At 37.1% G+C, this 15,672-nt stretch overlaps 1 protein-coding gene across 1 annotated transcript in view; it reads left to right on the forward strand.

The window, feature by feature from the left end:
- LOC127664606 (ankyrin repeat domain-containing protein 26-like) overlaps nt 1-15,672 on the forward strand; it is a 50,321-nt gene that overhangs the window by 26,713 nt on the left and 7,936 nt on the right. Inside the window, exons 9-12 of the mRNA XM_052156647.1 lie at nt 1,447-1,541; nt 4,589-4,715; nt 5,953-6,243; nt 7,052-7,254. Of these exons, the coding sequence (XP_052012607.1) occupies nt 1,447-1,541; nt 4,589-4,715; nt 5,953-6,243; nt 7,052-7,254 (716 nt within the window). The remainder of the gene's footprint in view (nt 1-1,446; nt 1,542-4,588; nt 4,716-5,952; nt 6,244-7,051; nt 7,255-15,672) is intronic.

The following is a 15,672-nucleotide window of genomic DNA, read 5'->3' on the forward strand; positions in this document are numbered from 1 at the left end:
TCCCAAGAACCATGCATATCCCAACCATCACACTGTGAGTAAAGAACATCCTCCCCAAAGGTCCTCCAATGTCAGGAATAGAGTGAGTTACTGAGGGGAAACAAGGGCTTGACCAGACCAGCAGAGCAAGTTTGCCATTCAAGAGGGTCATAGGATTCTTAGCCCCAAGTAGCATAGGGATGGGAATATGAATATTCTTTCTGCTGAGGGAGGGAGGCTATTCATGTATGTCCACAGATGATGAGGTGAAAACGACAGATGGAAAGGTAAGAACACAGCAAACCGAGGAGAAGAGTTCTGCCTGTGACTCCTCTTAAGTGAGTGTCATAAGTCCTGGGAAGGTGAGTGTTGGAAGTTTGAAATATCTCCTTTTGATAATTGTTGGTGGCATTGAGTTCTTCAATGTGCATGGTAATGGTCTTGGAGACTTGGTAGGGTTGGAATACCAAAGGAAAGAGGAGTAATTATGACCATTAATTATAGTAGTTGTTACTATTGAAGGGTGTACTGAGGAAGTATGAGAGTTAGGGTAAGGAAGACAGAGTTCAGACTGGTACTGGCCATATCTTGGGTCATGGAAGAGTTCTATTAGAGACTCATAAGATCCTCCCAGGGACTGACTTCTACAGGTTAAAGTTAGGAATGGAATATTTACCTAGGGAAGAAATATAGAATTCTGGAACCACAGGATAGATTTCAGAGTACATGTGTGGTCTCTATTTATGATAGTATGATGTAATGTTACTGTGGCAAGCATGGAAGATGACATTTCTAATAGCAGAAAAATGGTGAGTCCTGAGGGAGAGAGGGTTAGAGTGGGAAGAGTGGGGACTTCAACCTTGGAGGTGCTGTCAGAATCATAGACTGAAGGTGTATAATAGACAGTAGAGAAACAAGGAGACCGTTACTGAGGAAGAGTCAGAAGAAGAGTCCCAGAAAGAGGGCTACATTAGTGAGCTAGGAAAAAAAAACCTTCCCATGTTTAACAAATAATATTTATAAATTTATATATCAGAAAAATGTCACAATGAAAATGTCACATAGCTGAGGTCTTCTATAAAGTGTTATCTGGGGGCCAATGAGATGACTAAGTGTGTAAGAGCACTTGCTGCTGTTGCAGAAACCTGGGTTAAGGTCCCAGCATCCATGTGTCAATGCCTAGTTTTTGGAACTCTAGCTCTTTTGGAAACTGGTAACATTTCCTCCTCAGATCTGGCAATAGGTAGGCCTAAGCCTACAAAAAATACAATCTTGCCAAACACCCAAATCCATAAGACAATTTTAAAAATTATTATTTTGAAATCTATGCTCACATGTATCAATTTCAGAAAATATGTTCTGAATTATCTAAGAATATTATGCTTGGTAAATAATATTTCTAAGAAAGAAAAGTGGATCTCTACAGTTAAAATTGTATTCATATATTTTTTTTCAACGTCTGAAAAGGCTCAAGAAGAACAGTTTAAGTTGTACCTGTCACTGACACAGAGTTTGCATGAAATGAGAAGGAGAAATAGGGAACTAGAAGAAGAAATAGACAGGTATGACATTTATTTATCAAAGCATTCACCCACAACTAAAGAGTGATTTTACCAAAACCTAAATATAAATTCCTATCTTGTCTACAAGTTTATAATAAAACAAATAGTTCTATTTTTAAACTCATATAAGAAACCTACAACACAATTTCAAATTTTGGAAGAACAGTATTAATTGCTAACTTCTGTGATGATTTTGACCATAATAAGTGACAGTGAAAGCATTCTCTGATGTCAACTGTAATCTTCCTAATATATTTTCAATTTCTACTTTGAAATATGCTTTTATTTTTTTCCTCCTACATTTCAGATATTAATACCCATATCTTGTTTGTGTGCTTGTTATAAAAGATCAAAATTTACATGGATAAAATTGGGTTTTCTTCTACTTTTAAATATTTAACCATGATATGTTATTCATGTGGACCCATAAAAAGATATACTAATATTCCATGATCATAATCCATATACACATGAAATATAAACATTTTCAAACCTGAGTTTCCTTTAAGAAATTTACATGTATGTGTACATAAACTAACATACAGATTGATGTCTTATATTTTATATAGGAATTGTTCTATAGTATCAAACAGAGCTCAGAATCCAAAAATATTTAATTTTCATTTAAGGCCACTGACATGTCTTTTTATTTTAAGGCATCTATAAATTATATGTAATCATTAATTGTGCTGGTTGATTTTGTCAACTTGACACAATCCAGACATATCTGAGAAGCAAGAACCACAATTGAGAAAATGCCTCTATGAAGAATTGCTTATAAGAAACATGTGCAGATATTTTCTTAATGACCATGGAATGTGGGGTAACAAGATCATTGTGTATAGGTTCCATCCCTGGCAGATGATTCTGGGGTATAGGAGAAATCAGGTCAGGCAAAATATGAGCGGCAATCCATTAAGCAGCCTTCCTCTCTGGCCTCTGTGCTGCCTAGTTTTGTGAACCAAGTTATATTCATCTAAGAGAAGGGAGCCTCAATTGATAACTAATATATTGCTGAATAACTATAATACTCTATTACTTTTTGGAACATTGTCAAATGCCTGTGCATGCATAGCACAGGTGCATTCTAAGTACTTTTTGACATCCTGAATACAGAATCTTCAGGCTTAGAATGCCTCTCTCTCTCTCTCTCTCTCTCTCTCTCTCTCTCTCTCTCTCTCTCTCTCTCTCTCTCTCCCTCAATTCCTTCCCCTCCCCCTCTCTCTCCTCTTTCCCTTGCTTCATCCCCTCCCTTGCTGCCATGCTCCAGCCCTTTCTGTTTCTATTTTAATGAGTACACAGAATGATAGATAACATGAAAACTTTCAGACTTGTAATGCATGAAAGATGTCATTATTCTATCACCTGAAATAAAATAATACAAAATTTCTCGTAACTTTTGAGTCTCCCAACATGGCTGGCCTCTTTTGTTTTTATTTTTTATTTTAATTTTGATTTCTCTAAAGTGTGACTAGTGTTTTCCTGTGATTTAACATTCTGCATATGATATTGCATCTTCTGCATTTTGTGAAAACCACATTAGGAGGTTCTCTAGATTTCTTCTTAAAAGGTTGCATTAGTTACACATCTGGTGCTATGATAAATTCAATGACCAAAGAAAACTTAAGGAATAAACGGGCTGTGTTTACAGAGGGACAGATTCCACAGTAGTTGGGAAAGCAGCAAGCCTCTGCCTCCTGACGTTTCCATAACCTGCCCAAGCATCATCAGTAACTGGAGCCCAAGTGTTCAAACACTTCTCCTACAAAGGGCCATAGAATCTTTTCAAGTCTTTCCCCATATTTCTATATTTGATCCCCTATATCTTAATGCACTGATTGTCCTCTTTTCTTTTCCCAATTATCCTTCAAAGGCTTTATTTGTCTTCATTCTAAATTTTAATTTTGATTGGAATTCAACCAAGGTACTTACACACACCACACATACTTGGTACTACTATGTGGAATGAATCGTTGTTTATTTGCATGTGTTTGTGTGTCTTGAACATATGTATTCATTTGTGTGTATACATGATTTAAGCCTCTTCCCCATCCAGAGGTAATTAAGAAAATGTTCCCACAGACATGTCTCTAGAATGGTATAATCAATAATTTTGTCAGTAAAGTTTCTTTCTTTTCAAATTAAACTTGTGTCTGTCAAGTTGATAATAATAAACAACACCAACAAAACAAAACAAAACAAAGTTAACCAACAGAATAATAGTATCTAATTTCAGTTACCAGCATCTACCTTCAAGTAGCATCTAACTCCCTGTAACAACAACTTCTGAAGTATCAGTACTTGTACCTATGAGGATACTTGCATTCCTGTGTACGTATACACAGTGAGACAAAGTCCACACATGCACACAAACACACACACACACATTCACACACACACACACACACACACACACACACACACACACACACATACAAACAATCCTGGAAATTAAAAACAAAATTATAAGTAAATCATTTATTTTGATATATGAAAATATATGTTGACATATGATATTTATAACAATTCAGTTCCTGATTTCAATATTAATACTTTATTTACCATTTTTATTTCAACCATTTTATTTTATTTTTTTGAACTTTTTATTTTCAATTTTCTTTGTTTACATTCAAAATGATTTTCCTTTCCTGGTTCCCCCCTCTCCATAATTTCCCTAAGCCTTCTTCCCTCTGCCCATTCTCCTATCACCCCCTCCTACTTCTCTGTCCTGGTATTTATTTTAAAATTCAAAAAATAAAATTATTTCAATCTCATACTTTTAAAATAGTCACAGAATCACACTTTTGATTATTATTAATTTTGCTTTAGTATTATAAACCATATTACTATTCATAATGTATTAAATGATTATAATTTAAAATCTTCAGTTACTAACCAGGCTTATTCTTATATCTGTAATGCAAATACTTGTAAAATACAGTCTGGAAGATCCAATGTTTAAAGCCAGATTTCATAAAAAACAACACAAATATACAAACATACAATGGTGATAATAGTTTACTTAATTGTTTTGCATATTTGTCTAGGTATATGGACCTGTGCACAATGATGGAGGAGGACTCAGATGGACATCAAAATGGAGAGTTTTCAGGTTATAATGCTTCAAGTACAAGTCACTGCGAAGAGGATACGGTACTGAAACTAAGAGAGAAGGTGAATTTAAATTAATTTTTCAAATAAAAATTGCATCTAATTTAGTACAATGTAAATATAAAGAGTTTGCCAATTTTTGAAAACTTGAGCTCATATTCAAAAGAACTTTCCTTTTAGATTGAAAATGTGTCATATTTGTGTCTTGAAATTTCTATGCTGTTCTAAATGCATTTGGCATGTATGCCCCTGCCTAAATTTGAGTCACAGGAACCACGTCCCAGACTCTATATGTTCAGGAAAAACAATTTCATGTTAGTTTCCTCTATTGAACACAGTGTGGTTCAGGCTGGATTTTATTGATCATAATTCAAGAAAAAAATTTAAACTCATATGAAGATGTTATTGTGTATACCTTTAAACTTCAGAGATTTGAAGTACTTTATCAAAGATAAGTAATTGTTTAAATAATAGTTGGAATCATTAACTTTCAAAAGTAGTTTGTATGTTTGAAAAAAATTCAGTCTAGAAGGAAATGAGATGGAGTTCTCCATAGAAGGAAGCAAGGAGAAGTAAACATTAGAAACTTTGAAAAAGAGAAAATGCATCCAATTTTTAAAATTAAAATAAAAGCTTGTATTTTCTTCATTTCTTGGAAGGGATATATATTTTTTTTCTTCATTTCTTGAAAGGGGCATATACTTTAGCTTTATTTTTCTCATTTTCTATTTTTTTTGTTCATTTCACATGAGACTTCTAGTTAAATTCCTTTTATTATCTGTGAAGAAGAAATGTCTGTAGTTACTGACATGATGATTTGACAGTCGTTCCAATATTAAATTAGTTAAAAGACATATGAGAACCTCACTTATGTACCTAATAATGTTTAGAGAGTTTTCCTGATCTGAAAACAGCTTATGGCTTCTCTCTCTCTCTCTCTCTCTCTCTCTCTCTCTCTCTCTCTCTCTCTCTCTCTCTCTCTCTCCCTCTCTCTCTCCCTATCTCTCCATATGTGTGTGTGTGTGTGTGTGTGTTATATTTGTTGTATATATGAGTTTGTGTTGTTTGTTTGATTTGGTTGGATTTTTTAAATTTAAGTTTATCAATAATTCATTAATGTGTGAAGTGGAAAACCAGGTGTAAAGCCTGGGTTCATGCTGAAATTGTTGAAATTCATGGTGAATCCATGCCAAAATTCATGTTGAATTCAATTGGAATCATGCTGAAATTGCTATTAGTGTTATGTTAACCTTTTTTCTGCCTACTGCATTACTAGACAATATTAATTGTTTTCACTCAGCTTGAAAGTATGGAAACAAAACTACAACAAGAATTAATCCGCTGCCAATGCAAGGAAGATGAAAATAATCTTTTGGAGCAGAAAATAGCAGAAAGGAAAGCAGCCCGGGAGAACCGTGAAGCGGAAGAGGGTAGAATAAAGCAGCTTGAAGAGAAAATACTCAGCCTCAAAGCCGATATGGACAAGAACATGGTAGAGCGAAGTGAGGTAGAAAATCATAAGAAAGCCATTGAAGAGCAAGCTAGGAGTCAAGTCATGGAAAAAATAAACCAAGAGAACCAAGTCTTACGGGTAACTATAGTCATTTGTCCTGTGCTGTAATTCACTCCACCTCAAAATTCATATTCAATTATATTTTTTGTATGATTGTGTGTGTTTCTTCTGTGTTTCACAGCAGTTTCTTTTGTTGATTTCTGGAAAAAGAAGCCATACCCTTCTATTGACAATCCTGTTAGTTTTGACATTAATGCTAAAAGAATTCATCTTTCAGAATTCCAGTTTTCAATAGGAAATGTTGTGATTTATGAGATAGATTGAAACATGGTGGGAAAGAAAATCATTGTGATGTGGATATGATAATGTACTTCGGTTGTTTATAAGTTCCATGGCTTACTCTGAAATTATATTATTAATTTTTGAATTGTTATATGAATACCTCAGGGATGAGACTGTAGTCCTATGGTTGTATATCTCTTTGTCATCCACAAGTCCCTGGGTTCTGACTACAGCACCACAGAAAGAAATTATTAAAACAATTCTGCTTAAATCCACTGGAAGTTGTTGATAAAGAATTTGAACTCCAACTCCTTTCTCTTTCATTTAACACATTCTCTGCCTTGTGGAGCCAAATGCAGAGAAAATTACACAATAATTTGTTGGATGATTAGGTTTTAAATAAGTGTTTCCTTTATTTGGAATATATACATTGATATTTGTAATTTAAACAGAATCTTTCTGTGAGTTGAAGTTATTTATTTAATTTCATCTTGGTAATTTCATCATGAATACAAGATTTTGATAACACCAACCACTCCTCCTAATACATTTGAAATCTCCTTGGTTGTCCTCCTTTAAAATATTTCTTTTTAATATTCTTAAGGAACTAGCTGCCTCTGAGCAACAGAAAGATCAGGAAAGACAGGATTACATCATGTCACTGGATCATAGATATAAGGAAATTGAACTTGAGATTGTGGAAACAAAATCTCGTGCAATTTCTGTGAAAGCACAACGGAGAACATTTGAAGAAAAATATAGAGCAGAATTGCAACTTGGAGAACGATTGAAATATGAACTGGAAAAGTAAGTCAGACTTTGGAAGCCTAGTAAGCCAGTGCACTGAATTTAAACTCTAGTGAAATGACTCATGTGGCTATTAGAGCCTGAAAGAACATTACCTTCCCGAAATAATATCCATACGTGTACTTCCCTTTAAAACACTTGTGTAGGACAGATAGCATTCCTCCACAGCTGTTGTAGGTTGGATGCAACTTTCGTCCTGCCATTATTATTATTATTTTATTTAATATATTCTTCATTTACATTTCAAATGAACCGTTTCCTGGTTCCCCCCCCCGAAAACCCCCAACCCATACTTCCCCCCTCTGCCTCCAAGAATATGACCTTACACCCAACCCACTCCCACCACCACACCCCATCCATTTCCCCTTACTGGGGCATCTATTGAGCCTTCACAGGACAAAGGACCGCTTTCCCCACAGATGCCCAATAAGGTATTCCTCTGCCACTCCTTTGGCTGGAGCCATGTGTACCCTTTGGTTGATGGCTTAGTCCCTGGGAGCCCTGAGGCATCTCTTTGGCTGACATCATCAGTCTTCCTATAGGGCTGCAAACCCCTTCAGCTCCTCCAGTCTGCCCTCCAACTCCTCCATTGGGGACCACGTGCTCAGTCCAATGATTGCCATTAGCACCTTCCTCTGTATTTGTAAGGCTCTGGCAGGGCCTCTCCAGAAACAACCATAACACTCTCCTTTCAGTATGCTCTTCTTTTCATCCATAACAGTTTTGGGATTTGATGACTGTTTATAGGATGAATCCTGAGGTAGGACAGTCTCTGAGTGGCCTTTCCTTCATTCTCTGCTCCACACTTTGTCTCCATAATTGCTCCTGTGAGTATTTTGTTCCCTTTCTCAGAGGAACCAAAGCACCCCCACTTTTGGTCTTCCTTCTTGAGCTTCCTGTGGTCTGTGAATTGTAACTTGTTTATTTTGAGATTTTGGGCTATTATACTCTTATCAATGAGTGCATACCATGTGTCTTCTTTTGTGATTGGGTTATCTCACTCAGGATGACACTTTCTAGTTCCATCCATTTCCCTAAGTATTTCATGAATTTCTTGTTTTTAATTGCTGAATAGTACTTCATTGTGTCTACATGCCACAATGTCTGTATCCATTCTTCTGTTGAAGGACATCTGGGTTCTTTCCAGCTTCTGCCTATTATAAATAAGGCTGCTATGAACATAGTGGAACATGTATCTTTATTATATGTTGGAAGAGGATGTATCTTTATTATATGTTGGATAGCAAGGTCCTCATGTAGTACTATGTCTAATTTTCTGAGGAACCACCAAACTGATTTCCAGAGTGGTTTTACCAGCTTGCAATCCCACTAGCAATGAAGAAGTGTTCCTCTTTCTCCACATCCTCTCCAGCATCTGCTGGCCCCAGGAGTTTTCATCTTAGCCATTCTGACTGCAGTGAGGTGGACTCTCAGGGTTCTTTTGATTTGCATTTCCCTGATGACAGAGAATGATGAACATTTCATTAGAGCCATTCGAGTTTTCTCAGTTGAGATTTCTCTACTTAGCTCTGTACCCATTTTAGTAGAGTTATTTGACTCCCTAGAGTCTAACTTCTTGAGTTCTTTGTATATATTGGATATTAACCCTGTCCAAGATGTAGGAATGGTAAAGATCTTTTCCCAATCTGTTGGTTGCCATTTTGTCCTATTGACAGTGTCCTTTGCTTTACATAAGGTTTGTGGTTTTATGAGATCCCATTTGTTGATTCTTGTTCTTAGAGCATAAGCCATTGGTGGTCTATTCAGGAAAATTTCCCCTGTGCCTATGTGTTTAAGGTTCTTCCCCACTTTCTCCTCTATAAGCTTCAGTGTATCTTGTTTTTTTTTTTTGTATTTATTTATTTATTTTATTTTTTATTCGATATATTTTTTATTTACATTTCAAATGTTTTCTGCTTTTCTGGACCTCCACTCCCCGAAAGTCCCATAAGTCCCCTTCCTTCCCCCTGTTCTCCCACCCACCCCTTCCCACTTCCCGGTTCTGGTTTTTCCCTATACTGCTTCACTGAGTCTTTCCAGAACAAGCGGCCACTCCTCCATTCTTCTTGTACTTCATTTGATGTGTGTATTATCTTTTGGGTATTCCCGTTTTCTAGGTTAATATCCACTTATTAGTGAGTGCATACCATGATTGATCTTTTGAGACTGGGTTACCTCACTTAGTATGATGTTCTTCAGCTCCATCCATTTGCCTAAGAATTTCATGAATTCATTGTTTCTAATGGCTGAATAGTACTCCATTGTGTATATATACAACATTTTTTGCATCCATTCTTCTGTTGAGGGATACCTGGGTTCTTTCCAGCTTCTGGCTATTATAAATAGGGCTGCTATTAACATAGTGGAGCATGTATCCTTATTTCATGCTGGGGAATCCTCTGGGTATATGCCCAGTGTGAAGATCCTTGATCCACTTGGACTTGAGCTTTGTACAAGGAGGTAAGAATGGGTCAATTTGCATTTTTCTTTATGCTGACCTCCGGTTGATACAGCACCATTTGTTAAAAATGCTGTCATTTTTCCACTGGATGTTTTTAGCTCCTTTGTTGAATATCAAGTGACTGTAGGTGTGTGGGTTCGTATCTGGGACACTTTCTTCCCTTTCCATAATAAAAGTTTACTTGAGGTGTGGACATTCAGCTAAGTACATATGCATGTTGGTAATTTCTAATTGCTAATTCATACAGCTGTAATTTTGGAACTCTCCTCATCAAATGTTCACTTAAGTAGAAGTGTTTAAAGGAAGGTTATAATAGAAACACAAAGAATGTAGCACACACCACAGAGTCTATTATTCTGGCTATTGGAATGTTATGTCTCTGTAATAGGAAATTTGTATGTTACCTGGAGGGACTCTGGTACATTAATGCTTTTCTAATTTACAAAAGGAACTATCCTTGCTGTTGACCTTAAGGTCTACTGCAGGTGTGAACAGAAATATAGATTATGAAGTTACTAAACATAATTGCTCATTCAGTATGGGAGGGAGGACTGCATGAATGGCAAAAAGGGCAGGCTCCACAACTAATAACGCGACGAAGATCTTATAGTTTACCGGCCTCAGGGGTAGCCTGACTCACCAAATTCATGAAGGAAATGTTTCACTTTGCCATTTAATTCTACATCTGGAGTATATATGTTTTACAAATTTATGCATATTTAAATGCCTATGAGTATGACACAAAAAATGTATCAACCAACTAAACATTTCTTAACTTGTTACACTTTAAATACAGGGGCATCAACAATTTTTTTAAGTACAACCCTTCTAGACAGCAGTAGATTTGGTTATAAAATTGTGCCTCTTTGCTTACCTGTTCAACCTCTCTGAAGCTCTTGAATCACCATAATTTAGGATAGTCCACATGATAAGTAGCTGGTTAGCACAAAACACAATGAATGACATTTTTGTAGTTTTTTTAATATTGATTTGTTCAGGCTTTTTAAATTTAATGTTTACTTATTCAGTTTATATCCTACTCACTGCTGCCCCCCACCTGTCATCCCTTCTCACAATCAATCCCTCCTTTCCCTCCTTGACCTATGAGTCGATGGGGGCACACTGGCTTTCTGCCTCCCTGGCACTTCAAGGCTCTGCAGGGCTATGACCTTCCTTTTCTACTGGGACCAGACAAGGCAGCCCAGCTAGATGAATATATCCCAAGTATATAACATAGCTTTTGGGATAGATCCCGCTCCAGTTGTTCAGGACATACAAAATAACCAAGCTGCACATCTGCTACATATGTGTAGGGAGGCGCCCAGGTCCTGTTTGTTTAAGTTATCTGGTTGGTGGTTCAGTCTCTTGAGATTCCCAAAGGTCCACCATAGTTGAATTGTTGGTATTACTATCCCCTTTTATTCTATTTTATTACTATCATTCCTTTTATTCTTTCTGAAGAGGCCCCAAATCCTTCCACTATTTGGCTGAAGGTGTGGGCATCTGTGTGTGTCAGTTGGCTGTTGGAGCCTTATAATGCACAGTCATGCTAGATTCTAGCCTGCAAGTATAACAGAGTATCATTAATAATGTCAGAGTTTAGTGCTTGTCAATGGTATGCATTTCAAGTTGGGATAGTGATTGGTTAGCTGTTCTCTCAAACTCTGCTTCATCCACAGTCCCTCTATTTCTTGGAAAAAGAACAAGATTTCTCTCAAAAATTTTGTGAGTTGGTTGTGTCCCTATTGCCAGACTGAAGATCCTGCCTGGCCACAGGAGGCTGCCTAATAAGACTCCATATCCTAAATGTTGTGAGTCACTGCTAAGGACGCCCCCATTGATTTAGGGCTCCTCCCCTACCCCATTTCTTTGTCTCTCCTGGAGATCCATCCTACCTTCCTGCTACCCAGTAATTTGCATTTTCCAGTAATTCTTATGGCAATCCTGACATCCCCTATCCCCCTCCACACTCCTCAACACACCAACCCCCTCTCTCCTTCAATTATTCTCTCCCACAATATTCCCTCTCTCCATCTACCTTCCACCACTACTCCATTCTTCCTTCTAAGTGAGTCTCAATCATCCTTGCTTGTGCCCTCTTTCTGCCTAGCCTCCTTGGATTTGTGGAATGCAGCATGAGTGTTCTTTATTTTATTGCAAATATTCAATTATATGCGTATACATACTTTTCATGTCCTTTTGGGAATCTTGATATTCTCAAGATTCATCTCTACCTGAAAAATTCAAAATGTCTTTGGTTTTCATGGCAGAATAGTATTTCAGTTTTAGATATATCACATATTTTTTGTCCATTCTTAAGTTAAGGAACACCTACGTTGTATCTAGTTTCTGGATATTACAAATTAAATTGTTATGAACATAGCTATGGAAGTGTATTTGTGGAATGGTGGAACATGTTTGGGTATATGCCTAGAAGTAGTAAATTTGGGTCTTGAGGTATTCCTAGTATTGGGAGAAACCACCGAATTGTTTTCCAGAGTGGTTGTACCAAGTCTTTGAGTAGATACCATGTAGCCATACTTTTGTTTCTATACCAACACCAGGCAGTTTTATCCTTATTGCTCTGCAGTACAGTTTGAGGTCACAGATATTGATTTCTTCTGAAGTTATTTTCTTTTTCTTTTTTTTTAATTCGATATCATTTATTTACATTTCAAATGATTTCCCCTTTTCTAGCCCCCCCCCACTCCCCGAAAGTCCCGTAAGCCCCCTTCTCTTCCCCTGTCCTCCCTCCCACCCCTTCCCAGTTCCCCGTTCTGGTTTTGCCAAATACTGTTTCACTGAGTCTTTCCAGAACCAGGGACCACTCCTGCTTTCTTCTTGTATCTCATTTGATGTGTGGATTATGTTTTGGGTATTCCAGTTTTCTAGGTTAATAACCACTTATTAGTGAGTGCATACCATGATTCACCTTTTGAGTCTGGGTTACCTCACTTAGTATGATGTTCTCTAGCTCCATCCATTTGCCTAAGAATTTCATGAATTCATTGTTTCTAATGGCTGAATAGTACTCCATTGTGTAGATATACCACATTTTTTTGCATCCACTCTTCTGTTGAGGGATACCTGGGTTCTTTCCAGCATCTGGCAATTATAAATAGGGCTGCTATGAACATAGTAGAGCATGTATCCATATTACATGGTGGGGAATCCTCTGGGTATATATGCCCAGGAGTGGTATAGCAGGATCTTCTGGAAGTGAGGTGCCCAGTTTTCGGAGGAACCGCCAGACTGCTTTCCAGAGTGGTTGTACCAATTTGCAACCCCACCAGCAGTGGAGGAGTGTTCCTCTTTCTCCGCACCCTCTCCAACACCTGCTGTCTCCTGAATTTTTAATCTTAGCCATTCTGACAGGTGTAAAATGAAATCTTAGGGTTGTTTTGATTTGCATTTGTGTGAATATAATAGGTATGCTTCTGTATATTATCTGACCTCTTTACCTTGGGAAATTTAGTATTCTTTTTTTTTTTTCAGTAAATTTTCTGTTTTGATTATTCTGTGTTGGTAGGATGTTCATTTCTGGTCCAGTCTATTTTGTGTTCTATAGGTTTGCTTTATAGGTTGTTTCTCCTTCTTTAGATTGAGAAAGTATTTTGTTATTTTGTTCAGAATATTTTCAGGGCCTTGAAGGTGAGACTCTTCTTCTTCTTCTATTCCAATTATTCTTAAGTTAGGTCATTTAATGATATCACAGATTTCCAGGATATTTTGTGTCAGGAACTTTTTAGATTTACCATTTTTTGACAGATTTATTTCTTGTATTGTAGCTTCTATGCCTGAGATTCTTTCTTCCATCTCCTGTATTCTTTTAGTTATGCTTGCATCCATTGTTCCTATTCTCTTCCCCAGGTTTTCCAACTCCAGGATTCCATCAGTTTGTGTTTTCTTTATTGCTCCTATTTCGACTTCCTGGTCTTTCATGGTTTTATTTATTTCTTTCACCTGTTTATTTGTATTACTCTGTATTTTTTAAAGGATTTATTTGTTTCCACTTTAAAGACCTCTACCTGTTGGGCTTATGTCCTGTATTTCTTCGCAGGATTTATTCATTTCCTCTTTAAAGTCCTGTATCATTTCTATAAGATTGAATGAAAGGCCATTTTCTTGTGCTTAAGTTGTAATAAGATATCCTAGGCTTGCTCTAGAAGTTTATCTGTGCTCCGAAGGTGTCATATTGGCCTGACTTTTTAAATTATGTTCTTTTTAGGACGTGTTTCCATCTGTATGACTTTGGTCCTTTGATGTATCTTTTATAGTAGGTATGGCGGGGGGATCTTAAAAACAATGGTCCTCCTATGGCAGGCCTCTGATCGATATCCTTAGATTGTGTGGTAATAGATCTGAAGGTCTCTGTGGTTAAGTAGCTGCAGACCTATTGAAGGTTGAAAGAGAGAATAGGGGGGGAATGGAGGTTCCCCTGGGACATCTGGCTGCTCAGAGCAGCTGGGCTTGCTACAGAGGACTCAGAAAGCAGGGAAGATGGGTTGGGGACTGGAAGCTTACCTGTGTGTTTCAGGCTCAGCAGAAGAAGGTGGGCAGACAGGGAGAAGGAGAGTGGAGGTCCAGCTGGAATATGAGGCTGCTCAGGCTGTTTAGACATTTTTTGTCTTATTGATTTTTGCCTGTATTTTTTGATTTCTGATTTTGTGAATATGTGTGTGTGTGTGCTTCTTGGTCTCTTTTGTTTCTTGCCAGTCACAAAGAAATACAAAGAAAAGGCATGGAGTTGGGTTTGTAGGGAGGGGGTAAAACCTTGGAGAATTTGACAGAGGTGAAAATTATGATCAGATTGTAATGCTTTTTAATAAAAAAATTAAATTATGTATCATATATCATTGTTATACACTTAAATTATAAATAGAATAATTGCCAGGTGGTGGTGGCACACTCCCTTAATCCCAGCACTCTGGGAGGCAGAGGCAGGTAGATTTCTGAGTTTGAGGCCAGCCTGGTCTACAGAGTGAGTTCCAGGACATCCAGGGCTATGTTGAGAAACCCTGTCTCAAAAAAACAAAAAAAAAGTGATAAATGGAATAATCATGTTAAGTTTTCTAAAATTTTCTGTACATCTATGAACACCAAAATCATTCAATATTATGCCAATATATAATAAAAGTATATGCCTCCTGGGAAAAACAAATCACCTTTGAATTGTCTGAAGTAATTATAGTAATTTAAACTTTCAATTATTATAGTAGTCATTCTCTGAAATATTTTGACTGGTAAAAGAATGTTTAAACAGAAATCACATTTCTTCTTACAGCAATTGTCAAAATACAATTTTGGGAGTCATTTAAGAAAAGTATGTGACATGAAATGTTTTCCTCTGCAGTATTTACCGCAGTATTGTGGAGTTACAGAACACCAAGTCCAGGCTTGCCTCTGAGAGAAGGATGAACAGGCTGTCACACATCCACACTCACCACAGATCTGTCTCAGAGGGAACCAGTGACAGCAGTCTTCAGAATATCTTTGGGTTCAACAGCATAGGGGCCACGATTTAAGTCCACATTCAAGAAGGAGAGCTTGGTGGAATAGCTTAATAAGGTTAGTTATGCTTTTGTCTCTCTAAGTGTTTCAGGTTTCTGATAGTATTGTATTTTAAGTTTGATGAACCACTGAAGTGGATAGCTGACACAAAATTCTCATTTTTCAGATATGCTCCTTTGTTAACCTGAGTCAGTAACTAGAACAAATTTGGAATATTTTAAATTTCTTTCCAGTTGGAACTTGAATGAGATTTCCAACAAAACCTGAATGTTTGTTGACAAGACACAGTGGGTAGAGGTTCTTGCCACCATTTGACCACAATGTTCATTCCCTGGACCCCATGTAGTATGAGGAGTGAACCTCTTTAGTGTTGTCCTCTGGCTATAACAGAGGAGGTGTGGCATGCACATTAAAATAACTTAAGGTATATTCCAATTACATCCGTT

This window comes from Apodemus sylvaticus, chromosome 14, assembly GCF_947179515.1.
Source record: "Apodemus sylvaticus chromosome 14, mApoSyl1.1, whole genome shotgun sequence".
Lineage (NCBI taxonomy): Eukaryota > Metazoa > Chordata > Mammalia > Rodentia > Muridae > Apodemus > Apodemus sylvaticus.